The sequence below is a fragment of the Lepisma saccharinum genome, chromosome 14, assembly GCF_977018435.1.
Source record: "Lepisma saccharinum chromosome 14, izLepSacc3.1, whole genome shotgun sequence".
NCBI classification, from domain to species: Eukaryota; Metazoa; Arthropoda; class Insecta; order Zygentoma; family Lepismatidae; genus Lepisma; species Lepisma saccharinum.
The window spans coordinates 10,225,796-10,245,456 of record NC_139242.1 but is presented as its reverse complement, the minus strand read 5'-3'; the positions used below and the strand labels follow the sequence as shown (position 1 = coordinate 10,245,456).

Sequence of the window (19,661 nt, the reverse complement as noted above, 5' to 3'; positions counted from 1 at the left end):
AAACGTTTGTTTAAGCAATGAATAACTGGAAACGGACCACACATAATTCCCTTGCCAAAATCTAGTGGTCGAAAATTAATTTCAAGACATTTCATATCTATTCACCATATTCCAAGTTATAAGGAACTATTTCGTAGATGTTCATGAAACCGTTATAAAATTACAAATAAAATATATTCACAAGCTTAGATATACTCATATGAAGAAAAAAATTCAGAGTTAAATTTTTCAAATGCATGTGTATCAAGTAATTCTAGAAGTACAGAGCTATATCTGAGTATTTAACTTCTTTTTTGCAGATAACGTTTACAATATTGAGGCGACAGAATAATTAGGAACAGTAGCTCCAAGAAAACAAAGGGCGTAATGTATTGGTTAGAGTTCTTGAAAGCATTGCGGTCCCACGTTCGATCCTCCATACTAGATGTTCCTTAAAAAAGAATCCCTTCCATTAAACAAGAGCATGGTAACATTATTTGTAATAGCAGTATATAGCCTGTGGCTACATTGTTTTGCATGGGGAATTTATAAAAATAAAATAACCAAATAAATGAATTGACACACGTTCAACGGGATATTTTTATATATAAGATCATGAATTATGATACTCTAACGATAATTGTGTACTGCTTCAAAGAAATTGACAAATGTTAATGAAATAACTATTTATATGTGTGGCAATTCAGGACATGCTAATTTTACCCCTTTTCCCACTTGAGTTCAATGCAAGGATGCAAGGATGTGTAAAAATTTCAATTTTACCTAACCTTCTTGATTTTTCTATTCATTATTCATCCTCATCGTCGCGATTAGCCAAAGGTAAAATAAGAAAAATCCTCCTCCGTGACCTCCGACTGCAGGATGGCATGGATTCGAGTCCGCCTATGCTCACTCTCTAGGTTCTCGGGCTGTGTATGGGACCAGTGGCAACCCACCATCGTGCAGAAATTGGGGAGCTACGAGCGAGTAGCGTAACCCGGTCTCGGAAATCTCCTATGGGGCATGTTCCTGGGTAAACAAAAAATAATCGATCAGACAATTCGATTATCGAAGGCGATAAAATAACCTCCGGTTGACCAAGTTGCCAATATAAATAAATATAATACAGATTGTCTTCGAGCTTACATTGTTAAAAAAAGAGCGGATACACGTATTACTATCCCAATAATTATTCAATACGGTTTTTTGTTTGTCAGGAATTATCACTTAAACTATTGCATGTTGAGCTGGTGCCTACCTAGCCGCCTCTGATGAAATCTACCATTCTTCAGATTCTCTTTAAAATTCGACTCTGGTCACTTGTAACGTGCTGGGTGCAGACACTGTGCATCGAAGTACAGTGTTTTGCGATAAGAAGCGGCCTTGAATAGCGTGAGTGAGTCACTTTGATCGCGAGCAAGCTAGACTACCAAGCTTGTCTGCCTTTGAAAACCAAGTCATTTTTTTTCACGGTTTCCGAACGCGATTGCTATTGTAGAAGTACAGTGATGGACAAAGTATTCATACGAAGGCATTGTCTGAATGAAACATGTTATTATACAAAGAAGACCGTAAAGGCAAGTCAAGTCTGGAGCACATATGCTTCATTGGAATGGCAAGAATAGAAACGCAAAGCAATTGTGTGCATACAATTGATATTGTCATGAGAAATGTGGGTAATCCTTAGAAAAACTGCTTTCTGGATGGTCATAAGTATTCATACGCCGCTTATAAACCCCAAAAAAGTTCGTGAAAGAACAGTTTCCATCATTCAGTGCCAGATATTTGTTTACTGCACTTGCACCTGTGTAAGGAAGTGGTTGGTTTGGTGTTGGCGTGCTGCAGGAAGTCAAATGGGCCGCAAAGGGAAGGAAACCACGATCGAAGAGAGGAGAATTATGATATCATTATACCACAATAAGAAATCATATTCTGAAATCGCAGACATAGTTGGGAGAAGTCGTGCGACTGTACAAAGTGTCATCAAACGATATAAAGACATAAAAGTGCCGATAAATAGGGAAAGGGTTGGGCGTCCTCAGAAACTTACTTCGAGAGAGAAACAAGGACTGTTGAGAATGATCAAGAAAAAAAACCCAAAATTAACATCGTCAGCAGTGTCGGCACATGTTCGCGAACACCTGGGAAAACAAGTGTCCTCAAGAAGTATTAGAAGGCTTTTCAACCGAGCAGGGTACAGAGCTAGTGTACCTAGAAGAAAGTCATACATCAGTAAGAAGAACAAGAAGGCCAGATTAACATTTGCAAAGGAGTATGTGAGTAAAAGTTTGGACTTCTGGGATAAAGTGTTGTTTACGGACGACAACAAATTTAATATTATCCATAGTGATGGTAGAATTTTGGTGTGGAGAAAGCCCAATACTGAGCTTGAGCCTCGAAATCTCTTGACTACAGTTAAACATGGAGGTGTGGCGTTATGGTCTTCGGCTGTAGGCTATGGCAGCCTCAGGTGTTGGAGAACTCGTCTTTATTGAGGGAACTATGGATAGATTTGTCTATTTGGATATTCTGAAGAACAATTTGCAGCAGAGTATCGATCATTTGGGTCTTGGGAATGATTTTTACTTCCAGCAGGACAACTACCATTAACATACAGCTCAGATTGTCCGCCTTTGGTTGTTATATAATACTCCCCACACACTCAAAACTCCACCTCAGTCCCCCGACCTTCACCCCATTGAACATCTTTGGAGCCATTTGGAAACCAGACTCCGAAAACATGACATAACAAGCAAGAATAGACTGAAAGAGGTCATTTTGCATGAGTGGCACGATATTACATCTGAAATAACCACGCCTCTTGTTCTTTCTATGCAAAAGAGACTGACAGATGTTCTCCATAGCAGAGGAATGCATACTAAATTCTGACGACATGGTATTTGTTTCTTTCTTTTCTTCAAAGTGAACTTTTATGTTGGTGTATGAATACTTTTGTCCAGCCAAAGAAGCGGGTATTGAGAATGTTTTGTATTTTATTTTTCTACAAGCAGCATCTGATATTTATTTTTGTTGTCAATATATCGTTTGGTGCATACTAGGTACAGCATTAACAGTTTTGACTTCCTTATTGTTTTCCTAGCTGCTGCAATTCGTCCTTTCTTCGTTTCAGTTCCACTGTATGATTACTTTTGTCCATCACTGTATATATTCTCTCAAAAGAGCAAGAAAGGAAATTCGACCAATGTTCTCCCCTCGTTTAAAACCAAATATTATCCAATAAACGAAAAGTTCACGATTGTCAATAAACGGTTTAACCTATCTGAGCATAAGGTGAATGTAAATACTAAATTTAACAGAAAGGTTCTCCAAAATTTCTCTTCCACTGTCTACGTAAAGTCAGTACCCAGGGGAGGGGCCATGTGGGCCATGCTTCCTCCTCGAACCCTAAAATATTTAACTGTGAACCTATAAATAAATAAATACGAAAATAATATCGTCGATTTTTGAAATGTGTAAAAATTTCAATTTTTCTCTTGTATAAATGAATCTGTTTCTTGCGCAGAAGTCTTCAAGCTGCAATATTGGGTGGTTTTAGTTTTATAATCATTCATGCAAGGCTACCAGACGTCCGATTCACCGATTTAGTCAGGACAGTGCGTTACTTTCAATCCCTGTCCCGACTTTTTCGAACTGCAATCGTGATGCGAAAATGTCTCTTTATTATTGTTTTTCTTTTTTTGTTAACTCACAATTAGACATGTTCTTTATTGTATGAATAATTCTAAGTACGCAACATAGAATTATCATGACTTTTTAATGGCGTTCGCACTATTTGAACTATTTTGTAATATCTGTCTGTCTGTCTGTCTCTCTCTCTGGTCTACGTCAATGACAGAAATGCAAGCAATATTCTTATTTATTTTTAACCCAATTAAAGGAAAGTGTAAGCATTTAAAAGAAATAAGAAAGATCATCACTGTTGCTCTTCCTTAGAAATTGTTGTTCTTCGAGGAAGAAAAATTAGAAGGATTTAGTCCAGCACCTTAACACAGTGTCCCACGAGTCTCTCTTGACTAACACTGTCAAATGTGAAGTGATTTTATGAATAAAATTTTCCGCCTGTTTACGTATAACGTTGCACAGATTTGGTAGTTCGCAAACGGTGTAATTATTTCGTGTTATCTTACGCAACAGCAAATACATTTCATAAGACTGTTCTGGACACAAGACTTGCATCAGTAAACAAACATCTTGTCTGTTAGAGTATCACAGGAAAAGAACATCGTCCTATAATATTCAAGCCTCTAGATATTTTCCATTAGTAATGTCTAATCACAATAATAAGTTAGAAGAAATAACTCGCATTTTCACAACTACCAATATTCTCGTTTTTAATTACTTCGAAAATTATGTCTCGAAGATATCGGTTATACTACAAGAAAGCAAATCAAAATTAAAGTAAAAGTTCAACTACACGTATACCAAACGACATTTACAATATTGGAGGGACAGAATACTTTAAAAAAAATATTGTTTCATTCGAAGGTAAAGGCGTAGTGTAGTGGTTCTTCTACCGGGTTTAAGGAACTAGAGGTTGTAAGGTAGTGGTTACCGTTCAGGATTGTCAATCTGATGGTCGTAGGTTCAAACCCTTCCGCTCGCAGAAAATTTTCGTAAGTTTTAGACATATCCCATTGTGTTCATTGTCCACGTCGTGTGAAACGGAATGATTCAGTTTGGAATTAACGATGGGGGGAGGGGAAAATATTGAATTACAAAATCTCCATTTCAACGAACCGAGAAGTGGAGAAAAATTGAATAATTCTTATAAATATTAAAAATTACGTTCATTTTTTTAGTGGTGTAATCGCAGGTAAAATCAAAGATCTTACATGGAAGATTTTAATTTGCTCTGAACTCAGCCAAAAGGCATTTCGCACCGATCTAATATATTCTCCAATACATTTCGAAATGTTATTGAATGTTTCATGTCTATAATTTGACCAATGCATCAATTCTTGACGCTCAGACGGTATTTTCTGTAACTACCTCTTCTCTCCAATTCCTTCTCCTTCTTCTCTCCCCTCTTTCCGTTCTGCTTTTATCTCATATCGCCTTCCCTACTTTTCTCGCATCTTATCTCCATCCCACTCTTCTCCACTCCTCTTATCTCCTTTCCTGTCTTAGATTTCCGACTCCACTGCACTATTCTTTCTTTTTCTTTCTTCTCTTTTTCTCTCCTTTACTCTACTCTCCACTTCCCTCTTCTCGTCTCCTCCTCTCCTCTCCTCTCGTTTTCCTCCTCTTTTCTCTTCTTTGTTATTTTTTCCTCATCTCTCCTCGAATTTTTTTCCATTCTTCTCACTACATCTCATCTCCTCGTCTATCCTATCTTTCTTCTCTCCTCTACTTTTCCTCTTCTCCTTTCGCTTTCTCTTTCTCCTCTCCTTTGTGACCTTTCGTTTCCTCTCACCTCTAGAAATACTAGAAAACCTATTTTTTTTCTTTCAGAAAGAATTTTGTCATTTGCGATATAATAGTGATATTAGTGATATTTTTAATAATTTTATACAATAATACTTGTTTATATTTCTTTCGCGTGTTTTATAAATATCTATTGTGCATGTGGCAACCCTGAAATTGAGCCTAACTCTGCACGCAACCCACCAACGGCTTGTGTAAATTGGGTTGCCTAGTTTAAAATGTCGTTGTCCTAAAACTTTTGAGAGACACTGTACAATCAAGTGGCTCTGGGATTGTTTCAAGGAAAAAGCGTATGGCACAGTAATTAGGATTCAGTTTTAAACTGTAGGTTATGGTTGCAATTAACCTATTTTCCGTGGGCATGAAAGTGCCTTTGAAACCAATTCCGTAAAAATTTCAACCATTGAATAACATTTTGTATATTTTGGAGGCATGAATTTCTGTCTCTTAAAAAAAAAAACTAATTTATTTTAAAAAATAATATATTTTCTAGGTTTTGTGTAGCAGTACAATAATTGGAAAGTGACTTAATCTAAAGAACCAGGGGCGGCGGCAGAGGGGGAGGAGATGCGATTTAATTTTCTTCCACACTCCCTTTTCAAAACTTATTTTCAAACTACTGAAATGTTATATTACATTATGAAATTTAAACAATGTCGTCACTTTGAGAGTGGAATGTGAGGTTTTGAAGTGAAACGGCTCTTTTGTATTCAACAGGCAATCCATAGGTCCTGAAAGAGAAATCGCATTTACTTTCCTGTAGTGGCGGCAAATATACAAATATCAGCGGTTGTATACCCATTTCACCTGAATCACACAAAACACGACAAACACTGGTACAAAATATCATTGCAACAAACTTCAATGTGACAAATCCAATTCTTATAATAAATCCATTATTTAGGAATAATAATTTAATAATAATACTTCCCCCTGTGTAAACAACTTCTCAATTGTACGAAACATTACGATCTAAGCTCCATATATCAACAGAAAAGACGTTTATGCTTTGAGGAAATCAATCTCTCATCACTGGCGTACGCAGCGGGGGTTTAATTGGGCTACAACCTCCGAATGTTTGAGAAAATCAACATTTTCAAATAAAAGCAGTGAAGAACTCGGAGAGAAACGAAAGTAATAAATATAAAACTCTCTTAAAATACCATTTTTGAGAGTGGAAAGTTCTAAAAATACGAAATATCTTGTCGAGTATTCAGCACCCTAGAAACCAAGTATAAACTCTAGCCCTTCCGAAAAATAATTCCTCCGTATGCCATTGTCTGTCACACTCCCTTATTTTTATGACTACTCTTTCTAATAGTTAACAACATTGTGCAATCAGATAATATTTTATCACATTACATTTTTCTTACATGGAATCTGCTACGCAATATTTTATGTAACGTAACATTTCCATATAATTTGTATAACATAAACCTATTTAAAATAGAACTTTGAAAGTTATATATATATATGTGTGTGTGTGAAACATAATTAAAAAACATTTTTATTTGTACAGTATGCAATTGCTGAGAATTGCATCCCTGTGACTAGCACAAAGGAAATGCAAGCCAGACACTTTGTTTCTCATGTTGGTTTTCATTTTGTTATGGGTGCTATGTTCTAACTAATAGTCGTTCTCGCTTTTGTACAGTCATGGACACTTATGGGTTGTCATTGAAAGTTAATGGAATTGTTACAACCCATAAGTGCCCGTGCTGTACAGTATCACACCATGGGCAACATATTGATGAGCCCATCAACAACAAAAATATATTGCATATTGTTGCAAAGAATATAATAAAAATAATACATATATTGAAGCTGAGTTTATTCTGTACCCGCGACATAGTCCATGCATACCAAACAGAAACAGGAATTGGCAGAGCCTCGAAGTTCTTTAAGGACCTACCTAATTAGAAATTTAATAGCATATACTTTTATCTTTGCATTTTCTGTAAGCCTCTACATAGTCGAAGATGTCTGATGTCCTATCCAGTTAATATCTTATTGGATTTTTTTCTCTGTAAAGGATAGGCAAGAATAATTCCGATTACTAAGAATGCTTTAATTGCAAATAGTGCGGAAAATTGAGAACATATTCTCCAATGAAGTTATTGATTTACGTCTTCCACTTTGTAGCTTCGGATGCTACAAAATATATAGTGTTGATATTCTACCTTTAACTCTCATTGACAGGCGATACCCATATCATGTTTCGTAAATCGCGTCAACCATGGAATATTATGTTTCCCTTTCAACTATACGGCGCACGCTTTTAGAAACGATATCGGGTGTTAGAGTCCAGCGCAGATAATTCTGCCGTGCAATGCGCGACAGAACTAAAGAAGCAGTGTTGCTAATGGACCAGATAGAAAAATCGCTGCGGTGCGCCGATGCACAGCTGTTACGTACAACAATAAAATTAGAGAATTCAGGTCTATCTAACGTTGAGTTTTAAACGTCATGCATTATACCAGGACTAGGATTAATATGTACTAACAAGTGGCTTTGTATGTAGCTACATACATATGGACTAAAAATTCGCAAAATATGAACTAACACATAAGTAAAATTACCAAAAATGCTGCATAGAAGACTTCTTCATACGATTCCTTATTTGAGTGATTTCAAACAAAATAAAAAAAATATATATATTATTTTTCATTGCATTAATGCACTGGTGGCGTTCTAACTTTTCACTCCCAAAACCCGTATACACTGGTATGGAACTGCAACGGCAGATAATAACATGCCAAGGTGTTAAACCGCTACAATTGCACCATAACACTCCTCCTCAAGCAGTATTATTATTTCCTCTCTGAGATCGGCGACAGTCGGTTGCCTTTGTTGTACATTTACAAATGATGCCGGCTTCCACAACAATAACAAGTACATATACTGCCACTGGACGATAAGCTGCGCGGCTTTTTCTTTTGTTATGAACCAGGGCCGGCGCTAGTCATTTTGCCTCCCTGGGAGGTGGCGGCAGATGCCGCTCTATTTCGACCCCCCCCCCCCCCCCGGTCATTACGCAGCAACGGAAAATTGAAAATCAATATATTCCTAACTAAAACATCAAAATATAAAATAAATAATGAGATTTCTTATGCTATTTCAATACTATTCAGCGCAAAAGAATATCTCGCTCGATCACAGTTTTCAATAGGCTTATTTTTTTCTTCTCTTCAAATTTTGCCGCTCTGGGCGATGGGACGGTTCGCCCTCCCCTTCCGCCGGCCCTGCTATGAACTTGGTCACCCATCAAAGCATGGCAATTTTAACACAGAAAACAATATGTATCGCATTAAGCAGCAAAAATGACAGCCTCCTCTATGCAATTTCTACAAGAGCCAGAGTTGAAATGATGTTGGAGCCACATAATTTTTTTTTTTTGAATAATTCCAAAATTATGAAGTATGAACAATTTGTGAATTAAACCTGTTGAAATATGTAAAATTAAGTATATTTTCCTTAAATATGTAAAAGTAAGTATTTATTAAAGTTAGAAATATGGAAAAATATTGACAATAAAATGTACCTTAAATCACTACAAACAGTACTATTCGCACAGATATCACAAAATTTCAGCGATATTTCGTCAGACTAAAAGTATGTAATTTACCTATAAATCCTAGCCCTGATTATAACCAGTAGATAACATTGAACACAGCTATGGGTTCGGTAAATTGTCTACAGTTCAGAAAAAAAACAACAACTGGGAACTTACCTCCAGTTATTCAGGAGAGAGTAGTTCCTCAATTCCTAATAAATCCTCGGTGTCGGTGTCGGTGTCGGTGTCGGTGGAATCGGACCCTACATGGATGACGAGAGGGGCAGCCGCCTCCTCGTAGTCGTCTATTAATCCCTCACGTTCCATGTACTCACGCTCCATCTGTTCTGCATGACGACATGTTGACGCCCATTCTTCGGTCGTGACTTTTTCAAATTTTTGTGTCGCAAGCGTCATGACGTCGTCCAATTTAAATGTCACATTATGTGATGCCACCCAGTTCTTTACAAGAGCCCAGATTTTTTCTATGGGATTTAATTCAGGATGATATGGTGGGAGTCTTAAAACGGAATGGCCATGTTCATTTAACAAAGAGTCCACTTTATATGTTACATGTTTCGCTTTATGTACTTTAATTATGTCATATAACTCAGGCTTCGTCATATCAGGTGTAAAGGGAATGCCTCTTCCTTGGAGCCAACTCTGCATGTCTTTCTTTAACGAGCCGAGAGTAGGAGCAGGATTTATTTGTGCATTGTGGTAAGAAGCGTTGTCAAGAATCACCACAGAACTGGGCGGCAGATTTGGAATTAATTTCTCACGGAGCCACTTCATAAAGTTTTCGCTATTCATGTCATCGTGGTAGTCTCCTGACTTGGTATTTGATTTGAATAAGAGTAGGGCATTGGGGACAAATCCATTCTTGCCTCCTGCGTGAACTATTACCAGGCGCCGTCCTTTAGACAAAGGCACCCGAAGCCCTCTTCCAGAGTCATCCGACCAAGAAAGCGATGTGGTGTGGGTGCTGTGCAAATAAGTCTCGTCTATGTATATTATTGGTCGGTCTTGTCGTCTGTAGTGCATTATTTGCCTCAAAAACCTTGTTCTTTTAAGGCGAATATCTTGCATTTCTGTCAGAATGGTTCTATTGTTTTGTGTCTTCCTCCACCTAAATCCCATCTTTCGCAGCAAACGTCGCAAACTCTCTTGACTTCCCGCAAAATTTATGTCCGCCTGTAATTTGACATGCAATTTTTTCAATGTCGGCACTTCATTTTCACGCAGAGCGTAGTCGTATATGCGCCTACGGATAACGTTTTCATCGAAAGCATCCACTGACGATTTGGTCGCTGGTCTTTGTCGTTCTTTCCCGGGAGTGTGGAATGATGTGCAGGGGCCTTCTGACATCTCAAGAGATTGTCTTTCGTTCATAATAGCCCTGATTGTTCTTTCAGGAACTCCAGTCGCAGCCGCTGCTCTCTTGCCAAAATGCTTTATTGGGATGCTAACACCATGACTGGCTTCCTCCTTCATGAACGCGTGCACGTTGCTTAGAATTTCCCGAGCTTGGCTATGCAAGGTTTTTGATTTCAACTTCGACAGAACTGGAGGCATTATGGAATTTAACGTTCATTAGCAAACACACACTTTTACATACACACACGCAATACACGCACACAACGTCAAACCGGTCAAATACTTAGTATAAAATAAAAATATGGTGCTTCCAATCCAACAAAACTCACCGCCACTTTACCTGCCTTTCCACTTACGTGACAGAAATAGTGCTTCATTATTACAGTTGGCAACACTAGTTACTAGCTAGCCAATGAACATGCACTGCATAAAAGAAGCAAGCACTACGCCGTGCTATATTGCCACATTAGCGTCCCTGCCGAAAGGTGGGAACCGCGAGCTGGAGCACTATTCAATTGTTTTCAATGATGTTTGCGCGAGTGTGTCCAGGAATGGAATGACAATATGGCAACAATAGCGAAGGTTTTCGAGCAGGGTAGAACACGTGATGCTAAGAGAGAGGGAGACGAAACGAAAATTCGTTTCTACGCAACGGCAAATTTACGTGTGTGGCACTCTACCAATGGCAGGAGTGCAACGTTTTACAGTTAGGAGACTGCGGCGCGGAAGTTAAAAGCCGTGTTCTGTATTTTTCTTGCGCGCAAGAAGTTTTCATAAAACTCGCCATTTCAAGGTTCATCATAAGATGGGGAAAGACATTTTGAACCTGACTGTCCAAATCACACGAATTTCCGTCGCCTACAGCCGGAGTTATCGTTCCTTGAAGAAACAAGGGAAACACCTTTCATTTCCTTCAGCCTATTTTTTTTGTTGCCACCGTGTTGACGCAGCTGAGTTGTTGTGTCTAGGGAAAACTGTGGGTGTTAAATTCGCCTCGATATGAACAATGACCCTTCATTGTTCTGGGCGTTCTCGAACATTGAAAGTCTGGGTCACTTTGAGTTCAGCGTTTTCGTAGCAAGGCTGATGTAAAATTATTCGCTCATCGTTCACTCGTGCACCACAAAGAACAGTTTCTGAAAAGATTAAATTCAGCCCTTTCGTGCGATAGTGTGTGTTCCGTGTGTTCTTTTTATTTTAAATAATGTCACTCTCAAAACTTAGCACCAGTAGAACAGGCACCAAGGGTGCAAAATGTAATCATTAACCTCCAGGAGAGTGATTCGGAAATGAGTGAAATCAGTGACACGGAGACCCATGGGCGTCCGGGAGGGGGGTCAAGGGGGGCCGTGACCCCCTGGAAAATGAAAGTCAACTAAAAATTATATATTTTTCACATATAATTTCATTACAGCCACAATAATATGTGTTAATTATTGCATGAATATGATATTCAAATTTAAGCAATGTTTTTGAGGGAACAACACTATTATGGAGAAAAATGTGCCTTGTTTGCCCCCCCTGCAAAAAAAACACCTTCCTTGCCCCTCCCTGGAAAAAATCCTACGGACGTCCATGCGGAGACCGAGGAAGACGACGAGAGCGGTGATGAATAAATAAATACCTTCAAGCTTCTTTCAGGTATGGGTTTCTCGTATATGCTACAGTGATATGATATTATAATCCTGTGTAGAAATATTCACTATAGTATTTCACTGTACTCATATATACCGTGCATTCATTATCAAAAATAATGGACACGTCGCGAATTTCTGTCCTTCTCTTGCGCTAGCAGTTAGTTTGGCAACAGCGCAGTAGCACTGGCTGGGTATTGGCCAAACTCATGTTCCTTCTAAAAGCGTGCGCCGTATACATTTTGAACAAATAATATGCATTCATTGGATACTGCTATTGACTATGCAAGTCTTTTTACCAAAATCGGTTTACCATTTTTTTTTTTTTATGTGACGACTGTTTTCAGTGATATCACTACACTGTGTATATATCACAGTGCGGATTAAGCTTTTTGCTTTGGGTGTATGCCAACTCAGTGACGTATTGTGAGTTCATTTCGGGAGGAGTTTTTTCTTTCTTTTTGGTATTCAAAGTTGTGTATGTTACCAGTCATTAAAGTAAACTGTCGCCTTATGGTTCTAAGTACCTAGAACCTTGGTTCCAACATAGGTCATTAAATGTTATAATATTATTTAAACATAAATTATTAACACTTAGTATACTTACATTCTAAGAAAACCCAAACTCATACACGAAAAGAGCTATCGAACTAGTAACACTGAAAACTTGACCAAATTTATTTTGTTGAGTTCAAACTTAATTAATGCTCATCTAACCTACGTACAAGTTTCTTGTGCACATTTAATACATACAAAATATCAGAACTATGGCATGGAAACGTATGTGGAAAACAGTTGTTGTGTCGGCTGAAATGCAATGAACTAACACTCTGTTGTCTCGACACGGTGAGGTTGGTCATTTGCAGAATAGTGTTCTTTAATCCACAAAGCTGCATACTTCTGGGCAGGGAAATCTTTATGTCTGGACCATTAATTGACAAGAGTGATTTTCCATTGTGTTTGTTACACAGTTAAGAAATGGTATCCTAAATGCTTCCAATTCCATTTTCTTTGAGGGGGTAGAAACACTCCTAGCAGGAATAAAAATAATTTTATTTTGCCGGTGATAAAGTTTTTTATGGGGCAGAAATCCACGGCATCCCCCTTCCCCCGTCAGTGGCGGCTATTGGGTTCCAAAACTAGGGAGGCAAGGACAGTTTACTTTCCCTTGGTAGATAAGGTTTAGTATAGTTCGAGCAAAATTTAAAAGAGAAGTGGAGGGGGAAGCAACTACGCTCCTTCTAATCGCCGCCACTGTCCCCGTTAATTCGCACACTGGTATATATTAATGATGTCAATTATTTAGCTCCCATATATTGACTGTAGGTTACCCTAGTCCATACTTGGTTCTAAAGTTCAGTACGTCGTATTCCCGTACTGTCAGAGAGATCATCTTGTAGAGACACTATAACAGGAAATAAGTTTTCAATATTTCGTATTTTTTGCTTGAGTAATTTCATAGATGAGCACGACACAGACTCACACAGACAGACGGACAGAGTAAAAGAGTATTTTTTCCAGATGGGTTTATTTACAAATCTAAAATTGTATTTCTTCAAAAGACGTAGAACTGTGTGTTCATGACAGGATCGGGGTTGCACTGATGTTGAACATTTTATATGTAACCTGTTTTTGAGTTAGTTTCCTAAGTCCATTTTATGCGCAGATATGCTATTAGGGACTAGATCTAGAATTTAAAGCGGGATCCGAACCACACGGGACTTGTACATGAAGAAACAAATATGATATCAATAGTTAAAAACATTGTAGTTTCAAGATATTATAAATACATTAAATGTAGATATTGAAAATATCATGATCGTGATTCACGATCACTTTCATGAAATATTTTCCATGCGAAGTTGCAGGTGTATCTGATTAATGACGAGAGAAACTAGTAATTAAGAATTTTGCAAGGTGTTATAGTTGAATATGCAGGAAAATTATCACATAGGAAATATGCACCTTCTACAAGCATAGTTACTCGAAGCAGAATACAAAGACTTGCTTCAACAAGGAAACTATTAACATTAAGCTACTGCGAAGCCTTTTGTGTTCATACAGCGTGAATTTCTCTTCCTCGTTTCCTCTCATTTGTTTCTAAGCAGACTGGAAGGGAAGCAAACACGACTACATCGTTTGTGAGATACGATGAAGAAGTCAAACGGAAAATTGAATGCAAATAATCGTTTGAAGGGTATCTTGGGGAAACAGGAGTGTGCAGTTTATATCGATGGGAAAACAAACAGCTCTTCTGTTGGGAATTCTGCTCGGGGCGGCAGTTTCTTGTGTGTGTGTGTGTGTGTGTGTGTGTGTTGTGTTACTTGTGTTACATATACAAACACAAACTCACACACAATGACATGTATATTCTCTGGTAGTAAAGTAAACGCAACATAAGCTATTGTCAAATATAAAGTATGCTGAAGGTAGAAATTCACAAGAAGACTGTGTGCCCATGGGCGTATATATAGCTCACGAAAGGGGGGGGGGGTTCAACTTTTGGTTCATTTGGGGTTCCTATATTTCATAAGTGAAAATCCGGGACACTACTGACCGGTAGCTTGTTAGGGAGCGGGGGAGGGGGGGTGGGGCTGGACCCGATAAAGTTGTATGTATGTACAACATAATTTTGATTAACATCACACATTGTGTGGGAACTTTATTTGAGAACTGCGGACTGAACAAATAGGCACTCAAGATAGGCTCTCTTTATAGTAAGTAGGTTACTATACAATGGAAGAGAATCGCAACTGAAATTCAGCACTGCTAGCAGATGTTTGCAGTACCGTCTGTATCTCGTTAACTCTTGTATTATGGAGAGGGAGTGATTCAATGTAGAGTTAGATTGTTTTGTAAAATGAGCATTTTAAAATTACGTCCACGCATTTAAATATAAAAAAAAACCGTTCAGGAAAGTAGTGGTAATCATTTCTTCTTTCCCACCCGATTCCAGGACATTTGTGCATACCGAAGGAACTATTCGAAACACCGGGACAAATGATACCATTCCGGGATTGTCCCTGAAAATCCGGGACGTATAGCGTCCCTAGGTATGATCTGGCTACCAAAATCCACTCTGCCACCACATAAAAGGTCACACATTTATTAAATGAAGTTTTGGGGAATAATCACCAAATTAAAGGGTGTTGGCTTACCTGGTTGTTTATTCTAAATGAACACTACAGCTAGATGAACACTACAAACACAAAGTAATACTGCAAGAGACCGCTCCCGTCGTTGTCCTGGAGATGGCTGAAATCTCCCTCTCTAGCTCTTTTCGTCCCCAGTCTTTCACCCCTGCTTTCAGGGGTCAAATCCCTCGCGTCTGGTAAGGCGGAAAGAGTTCCTTCTCCCCCCGTTAGGTGGCAGCAAACGTCAGCTGCTTTCGCTGCACCACAGTGGCTGTCGCTACACCAGCCCCCCACGGAGAAAAAGGGTTACACCTTGTGTGGGATACGAAATGTTACGCGTCGACCAGAACGGGTGACGTAGTCACCTTTTGGTGACGGACTCTCTTGCCGTTGCGCCGATGGTGGTTGGTTGGTGGGGGGCTGCGTTGGTGTCTCTGAGGAACCCTTGGTTGGTGGGACGTCCTCCGTCCAGGTGTAGGCTGGTTTGACCCGGTCAATGCTGACGCGGGTCTGACGACCGTTGAGACGCAGGGTGAAGGTCTTGTCATTTTTGCTTATAACTTGGTGTGGTCCGGAATACGGTGGTTGGAGGCTGCCTCGTACGGAGTCGTCACGGAGAAAGACGTGGGTGCAGGTTGACAGGTCCTTGAAGACGAAGGTGCTGGGTTGATTGTGACGGGAACCGGATTGTGGTCGCAGGCGAGCCATGTGTTGCCGAAGTCTGGAAACCAGGTCGGAAGGGTCTTCCATCCGGGTGGCTGTTGGTGGCACGATGAGCTCTCCTGGGAGTCGGAGAGGTTCGCCGTACACCAGTTCGGCAGGCGATGCTGCGAGGTCATCTTTGATGGCTGCGCGAATCCCAAGGAGCACGAGGGGCAGGGCTTCTATCCAGGTGGAGCCAGGGTGGCACATGAGTGCTGCCTTGAGGTGGCGGTGAAAGCGCTCGACCATGCCGTTGGCGCATGGGTGGTAGCTGGTGGTGCGATGGCGCTCGGAGCCGATGGTCCGTCCTAGTTCGCGGAAGAGTTCTGATTCAAATTGCCGCCCTTGATCTGTGGTGATGCGGGCGGGGGAACCGAATCGCGAGATCCAACACGATGTGAAGGCCGTCGCGACGTCCGCCGCGGTGATGCGTTCCAAGGGGTAGGCTTCGGGCCAACGGGTGAAACGGTCCACGGCTGTCAGGCAGTACTTATAGGGTCCCGCTGATGGGAGAGGCCCGATCAGATCGATGTGCACGTGCTGAAACCTTGCAGACGGAGGAACGAAATTGCCCAATGGTGCGTGCACGTGTCGGGAAACTTTGGTGCGCTGGCAGTCTTGGCACGATCTGGCCCAAGCGCGACAGTCTTGCTGGACTCTGGGCCAGACGAAACGCGACGAGATTAGGCGCGCGGACGCTCGGGTACCGGGATGACTGAGGCCGTGCAAGGCATCAAAAATGCGGCGGCGGTGCGCGGCGGGTACATACGGCCGGGGTTTCGCGGTGGAGGTGTCGCAGAAGAGCTTGACTTCGGTGCCAGGTATGTCCATGAGCTGGAGGTGGAGATCGCAATCGCCGTTCAGGAGCTCACGGAGCTCATCGTCCTCTTCTTGGGCGGAGGCGAGGGAGCGCAGATCGGGGGAGGGGGTGTTCCCGCGAACTGCGTCCACCCGCGATAGCGCGTCCGCCACCACGTTAGAGGTGCCTTCAATGTAGCGGATGTCCGTGGTGAACTGAGCGATGAAGGAAAGTTGGTTGAGTTGCACTGGAGGTAGTTTGTCACGCCGCTGCTGGAAGGCGTAGGTGATGGGCTTGTGATCCACGTATATGGTGCAGTGTTGCGCTTCCAGGATGTGACGAAAGTGCTGAACGGCTGCGTAGACTGCGAGAAGTTCGCGGTAGTACGGTGGCCACTCGGTCTGCTTGGTGGTGAGTTTCCGGGAGAAAAAGGCGAGGGGTTGCCACAAGCCGTTGGCGAACTGTTGCAGGCATGCACCGACGGAGGTGGCGGAGGCATCGGTGAAAAGTCCCAGCGGGGCTTCGGGATGCGGATGGGCCAGGAGCGTGGCGTTGGCAAGGCTGGTCTTGCAGGCCTCGAAAGCTTGTTCCAGGTCCGGCGTCCATGGGAATGGCTGGGATCCTCGGAGAGGGGTGACGGCAGCATGCAGAGGAGCTTGGTGTTCGGCAGAAGATGGCAGAAAACGACGGTAGAAGTTGATCATGCCGAGGAAGCGACGCACGCCGCGAGCCGTGGCTGGTCGTTTGAAGTCCTGTAGGTCTGCGATGCGGTCGGGAAGCGGTCGTGTACCGGCAGCGGAGACTTCGTACCCAAGGAACGTGACGGAGGGGGTCCCAATCACACACTTCTGGGTGTTAATCAGGATGCCGTGGTCCGAGAGACGTCCGAAGAGGGCGCGTAGGTGTTCGCGGTGTTCCTCGTGGTTGCGTGATGAGACGAGTATATCGTCGATGAATGGAAAGCAGAAATCCAGTCCTGAGAGCACTTCGTCGATGAAACGCTGGAACGTCTGCCCGGCGTTGCGTAGTCCGAAGGTCATGTATGGGAACTCGAACAACCCGAATGGCGTGGTGATCGCTGTCTTCGGGATGTCGTCTGGGTTGACAGGAATTTGTGTGTACGCCTTGACCAAGTCGATGACCGAGAAGACGGTGCATCCGTGGAGGTGGTTGCTGAAATCGTGGATGTGCCTCACTGGATAGCTGTCCGGAATCGTCCGGGCATTGAGGCCACGGTAGTCCCCGCACGGTCTCCAGCCCTCCGTTTTCTTGGGTACCATGTGCAGCGGCGAAGACCAGGGGCTGTCGGAGCGACGTGCGGTGCCTTCGCGCAACATGGAGTCGAATTCGGCCTTGGCTATTTGTAGGCGATCTGGAGCTAGGCGGCGAGGTCGGCTGGACACGGGGGGGCCCGGGGTCGTCCGGATGTAGTGAACCGTGGAGTGACGAACTTCTCGCGGCGTGCCGGCGGGACGCGTGAGCGTCGGGAAATCGGCTAGGACGATGCGGTCCGCGAGCGTGGCAAGTTGGTCCAGCGGAAGTTCCGAAGACTGCACCTGCAGAATCGCTTGAACTTGAGCGGGCAGGCGTTGGAGCCACAACGTGCGCAGCAAGTCGTCACGCATGGGAGTGGTGCCTGCGAGTGACTGGAGGTGACGTAGGAACTGGGACGGTTTGCGACTGCCCATTTCTTCTTCCATCAGGATCTGCCGCAATCGCTGATTTTCAGACAGGGAAAATCTTCGCGTGAGTTCTGTCCGCAGCCGGGTGTAAGGGTCGGTTGCCGGTGGTGTACGTATAATGTCTCTCACTTCGAACGCGTACCGACCTTCTAACTGTCCCACGACGTATGCGAACTTCGTCTCCTCCCGGGTGATGTGGGCGATGGTGAACTGGGCCTCCACTTGGGAGAACCACAATTCCATGTCCTCGGGCCAGAATGGGGGGAGCTTCACACTCACTCGATGTTCGGAGTCCTGTTGCGATTGTACTGCGTGCGGTGCTGGAGTCCTCGGTTGAAGTGCTTGCTGTCTGAGTTGCTCGTTTTCCCGCCTGAGTTGGTCGAGCTGCGCTTGAAGTTCCTCTGTCATCGCGGTGTAGTTGGTGCGTCCAGAACAAAGGGGGATTGGGCGCATCGTCTAGCGTGAACTTGTTCGATCCGGCTGGTATGGTACACAAAGGGGGTAATCACGATTCACGGCCCCCCCCAAAAAACGATCACGTTGGGGTCACCAGTTTGGGGAATAATCACCAAATTAAAGGGTGTTGGCTTACCTGGTTGTTTATTCTAAATGAACACTACAGCTAGATGAACACTACAAACACAAAGTAATACTGCAAGAGACCGCTCCCGTCGTTGTCCTGGAGATGGCTGAAATCTCCCTCTTTAGCTCTTTTCGTCCCCAGTCTTTCACCCCTGCTTCCAGGGGTCAAATCCCTCGCGTCTTGTAAGGCGGAAAGAGTTCCTTCTCCCCCCGTTAGGTGGCAGCAAAAGTCAGCTGCTTTCGCTGCACCACAGTGGCTGTCGCTACAAAGTCTATCTACGAACTTCTAACTTTTCTACGTAAAATGAGCAGAAAACGCTTTTGAAAAAAGCTAAACCCAGCTTCTCTTTAAAAATGAAATACAATGTTAGAATTAGTATTTTCCTGCTTACTACAAAATTGAAAATAACATCATCGGTGTTATGTATTTTAACATTCGTATGTATGTACACTTAACAGTGCAGGGTCCATTAGTCAAGGATCTTCCTTTGAATTGCGAGGACATTATTTCAACCTCCTTAATGTTAAACACCTCCTCTCGGGTGTTGAAGATGAAACTAGCAGTGTAGCCAAGATCACCAACAATTTATGCATATTTGAGTACAAGAGCTTGTCACAATGCAGACCCTGGACATGTCTCTTCAATTACTGTTTGCCACATTTTTCATTCAGATTTGAAAATGTAAAAAATATCAACCAGCCCATCCAACATTTAGGCACATTGTTCAAATGAATGAGAAATAGGCATTTCATATTGGAATAAGTTGTTGCAAT

At 42.2% G+C, this 19,661-nt stretch overlaps 1 protein-coding gene across 1 annotated transcript; it reads right to left on the bottom strand.

Annotated features, from left to right (window-relative positions):
* Window positions 1-9,160: 9,160 nt before the first annotated feature.
* Window positions 9,161-10,117, bottom strand: LOC145998680 (uncharacterized). Its single transcript, XM_083135146.1, has one exon. It carries the CDS (start codon window positions 10,115-10,117, stop codon window positions 9,161-9,163), a length of 957 nt encoding a protein of 318 aa, XP_082991272.1.
* Window positions 10,118-19,661: the final 9,544 nt, after the last annotated feature.